General features: G+C 35.6%; 1 protein-coding gene across 1 annotated transcript in view; it reads right to left on the bottom strand.

The window, feature by feature from the left end:
• The window catches only part of EIF2AK2 (eukaryotic translation initiation factor 2-alpha kinase 2), a 15,009-nt gene that overhangs the window by 8,385 nt on the left and 3,318 nt on the right, over positions 1–3,306 (bottom strand). Inside the window, exons 4-6 of the mRNA XM_010018214.1 lie at positions 2,886–3,012; positions 1,156–1,238; positions 69–159 (exon numbers count right to left, since the gene is read on the bottom strand). Coding sequence (XP_010016516.1) covers positions 69–159; positions 1,156–1,238; positions 2,886–3,012 — 301 coding nt within the window. The remainder of the gene's footprint in view (positions 1–68; positions 160–1,155; positions 1,239–2,885; positions 3,013–3,306) is intronic.

The raw sequence follows: 3,306 nt of genomic DNA, 5'->3' as shown, positions 1-3,306 counted from the left end.
TCTTTCAAGAAGCTTGCTCTGTTCAGGGTCTAAATGCAGTTATGAGGAAGACCATTTTCAGACTATACCTGAGAAGGTGAAGGCTTTTCACATAATCCCATGTCTTTCATTTTTTCTGCCAAATTTGCAGCTGAGTCTTTAAAGCAAATACTGTTGTTACTGAAAAATAAGTGACTAGGTTTAGGTGAAAGTAAAACAAACATAAATAAAAGGATTGACACAATTAAAAATCAAAGGCATAAAACCCCCATAGTTTCTAAAATCAAAACCTGAAAAATCATTAACAATTGCAACTGATTAAAGCTACAGAACTTTATGCTGGAAAGCTAATAAAACAACATTTTATAATATAATCCTCTACTTCTATGATCTATCTGTATATGATACATATTCTATGATATCCTTTAATTAAATGGGTTAAACCGATATTTATGTCAAGGCAGTGCAGCCACGTCTAGTATTGTACGTATCGGCTTGCTTTACAAGCACACAAAGAACATAAAAGAAGAAGTAGTGGTACTGCACTCAGATTAATTGCTGAACTCAAAAAGGCTTGACCTAGGGTTTCCAAATCACAAATGAAGCTTTATACAGGTTCATTTTCTTTCACTAACCAAATTTTTGCCTTGGTAGAAATGAAGATGTATGGAGAATGGAAAGAGCCAAGCAAAAACCCCACATCTCGCCAAAAAGAAAACCAAAAAAAAAAAAAAAAAAAAACCCAACCAAAACCCAACCAAAACCAACACAAAAACAGACAAGAAGCAGGATGTGAGGCACAGGGAAAGGACTTGAGCTGTGTTATACTGAGTTGACAAGAGTGTCATAATAGGAAAATGAGTGTTAAAATTCACATGGCAATAATACCATTATACCAATGGGGTTGGTTATTCTGTTTACATCACAGTAAAATTGCTTCTGAAAAAACCCACAGCTAAAAGTAAATATATCAGAAGGCTCTAAAATTATAAGCTAACCCATAAGGACTCAAATAAAACTGCACAAGTAAAACAAATTTTTCTCTGGCATCTAAGAAGTTCAAATCAAACAGCTTTATTCTGCAGTAAAGAAACTAACACAGATTTTATTAATAACTAGAACGCATAACCCTCTGAGTAAATACATTTTATCACATTATCAGTGAACCCAACTTACTCCAAGTCAGACTGAGCTGACACTTGAGAGGAATTACTGTGTTCGCTAAATGTAGAGTTGCTGTTAGATGTTTCATTTCCCATCTGGGGGGGGGGGGGGGGGGGGGGGAAGGGGAGGGAAAAAAAAAAGGTTAACAAAACTATGTACAAAATTCCCATTCAAAGATGAGGGAGGGAGGAGTACAAGATCCTAAATGGAAGCTGTTAGCTGCACTGAAGTTTCAAAACCCTGCAGAATAAAGGCATCTGCCTAACTTCCACCCAGAGGAGTAGAACACTAGGCCCTGTCACAGACAGCAATTTTCCCACTCATATTTAGACTGTATAGGCACATTTGCAGGAGTGTTGGATCTATTAAGAATAGGATAAAAGTAACAGTTACAAATAGCAAATGTTTTCATTGTTTGCTGTGCATGCAATTGCCTGCATGGAAAACAACAATTATGAAGGCTTTAGTATGTGTAATCAGCAGAACAGAAAATTTGAGTCTGTACAAAAAGACATTTAACATCTTCAGTGTGAAAACCCTGTAAAACCTGGATTACTAAATCAGGGTTCGCTAAGAAAAACTAATTCTAAATACTTACTAGAGATTCTTCCTGTTCCCCCCTCAATGTCTTAAGAGTGTAAATACAACATTAAAAGCAACACCTGCAATTGTTACAGGCCATAAGCAAACAAAAAGGTTTATGTTTCAATGATACAAAAGGTTTTTTGTTTTTTTTCATTTGTGAGTACTGGGCCTTTACTACTTTTTGCTAGTTACATTTTGTTTGTTACACACACATCACTGGGAATTAAAAATTCAAACCAAACCTACATACCCCAATTTTAGAGTGATAGCTGCAGAGGTTCTTTTTAAGGTAGTAAATTTCAGATGATGAAAATGCAAAGACCCATGAGCTCACAACATAGGAAAATGTTAAGGAAGGATCCTAGAGCTCTAATAGGCCATTAATTCCATGGTTAACTTAAAAAACAACAATAAAAAAGCATTTAAAATTCACAGTAAACAGCTAAATAATGAAAGAAGTACTCAAAGTAAAAAAAAAAAAAAAGTTCTTTCTTCCACCAAACTGCCTTTCTTCCATTTAAACTACATGTAAGTTAGTTCCTATGTACTGTTCTGTACGTTTCAGAAGTGGGTTTGGATCACTATTATAATTCTGATGATTTTTTTTGCGCATATGGAAGTATAACTGCTAACGTGAAAACAACAGCTCTGCTCTCCAGAGGAGAGTGTTCATAATTGTTTCATTAGGCTCTGCCTTGGAATACTACAGAAGGCAAGTCCTGTTGATTCCCACCCCCCACTTTTGCCCTTCTTGCATTTCACAATAGATTTTTGATCCAACAGAAGGCAGCAAGAGGTTTGTGTTCTTAGCCAGTCAGCTCAACAACAGTTCATGCAGGAAACAACCAGTACATTAGAGCAGTCAGAATTCAGAAATTTTTGATACATGTACATCCTTGAATGCCAACATATCAGACCATCTTCTGAAACACACAGAGATACCAACTGTGAGATTTTTTTTTTGTTTTTAATCCAGCAATTGAATATAGAAACACAAAACTTTACCAACAGAATCCTGTAGCCCAGCAAACCCACCAAAATATGGATTGTTTTCCCCTTAAGTGGAATCCATGGAACGTGATTTTAAATACAGTGAGGAAATCTGTTCAAAGATACAAGAATTAAACTTCCATTTTAAGGTTAAATATCGCACATACTGTTACAGTGCCTTGCTTAATTAGCTTCTCAAACGCTTGTTTTGCAGCAGCTTGTTTTGCAGCAGCTAGAGAAGATCCAGTGCCATTTCCATACACATGACCACTAATTGTACAGCTACAAGAAAACCTGGAAAACACAATAGGGATTAGCATCTTATATCCCATATAACAAGTCTTAGTTTAATAATTTTAAGGACTATGGTCAATTGACATCATAGAATGGAAATCCAAAACATAAGTCTTCAGAACAGTATTTCCGATGTACATTTAATCTAATTTATAAAGGTAGGTAACTATTTTGACATACCTTCAAGTTAACCAATTTTCAGAGAGTGAACACTTAGCACTTTTTAAGGTTGAATTCCTCAAAGCATCATCATGTGCACCCACAATCACAAAGTATCTGCAGTTTAGGTTTTAT

Source organism: Nestor notabilis, unplaced genomic scaffold (assembly GCF_000696875.1).
Source record: "Nestor notabilis isolate BGI_N333 unplaced genomic scaffold, ASM69687v1 scaffold800, whole genome shotgun sequence".
Lineage (NCBI taxonomy): Eukaryota > Metazoa > Chordata > Aves > Psittaciformes > Psittacidae > Nestor > Nestor notabilis.
The sequence above is the reverse complement of the archived record's forward strand: the minus strand, read 5'-3'. Positions and strand labels throughout refer to the sequence as shown.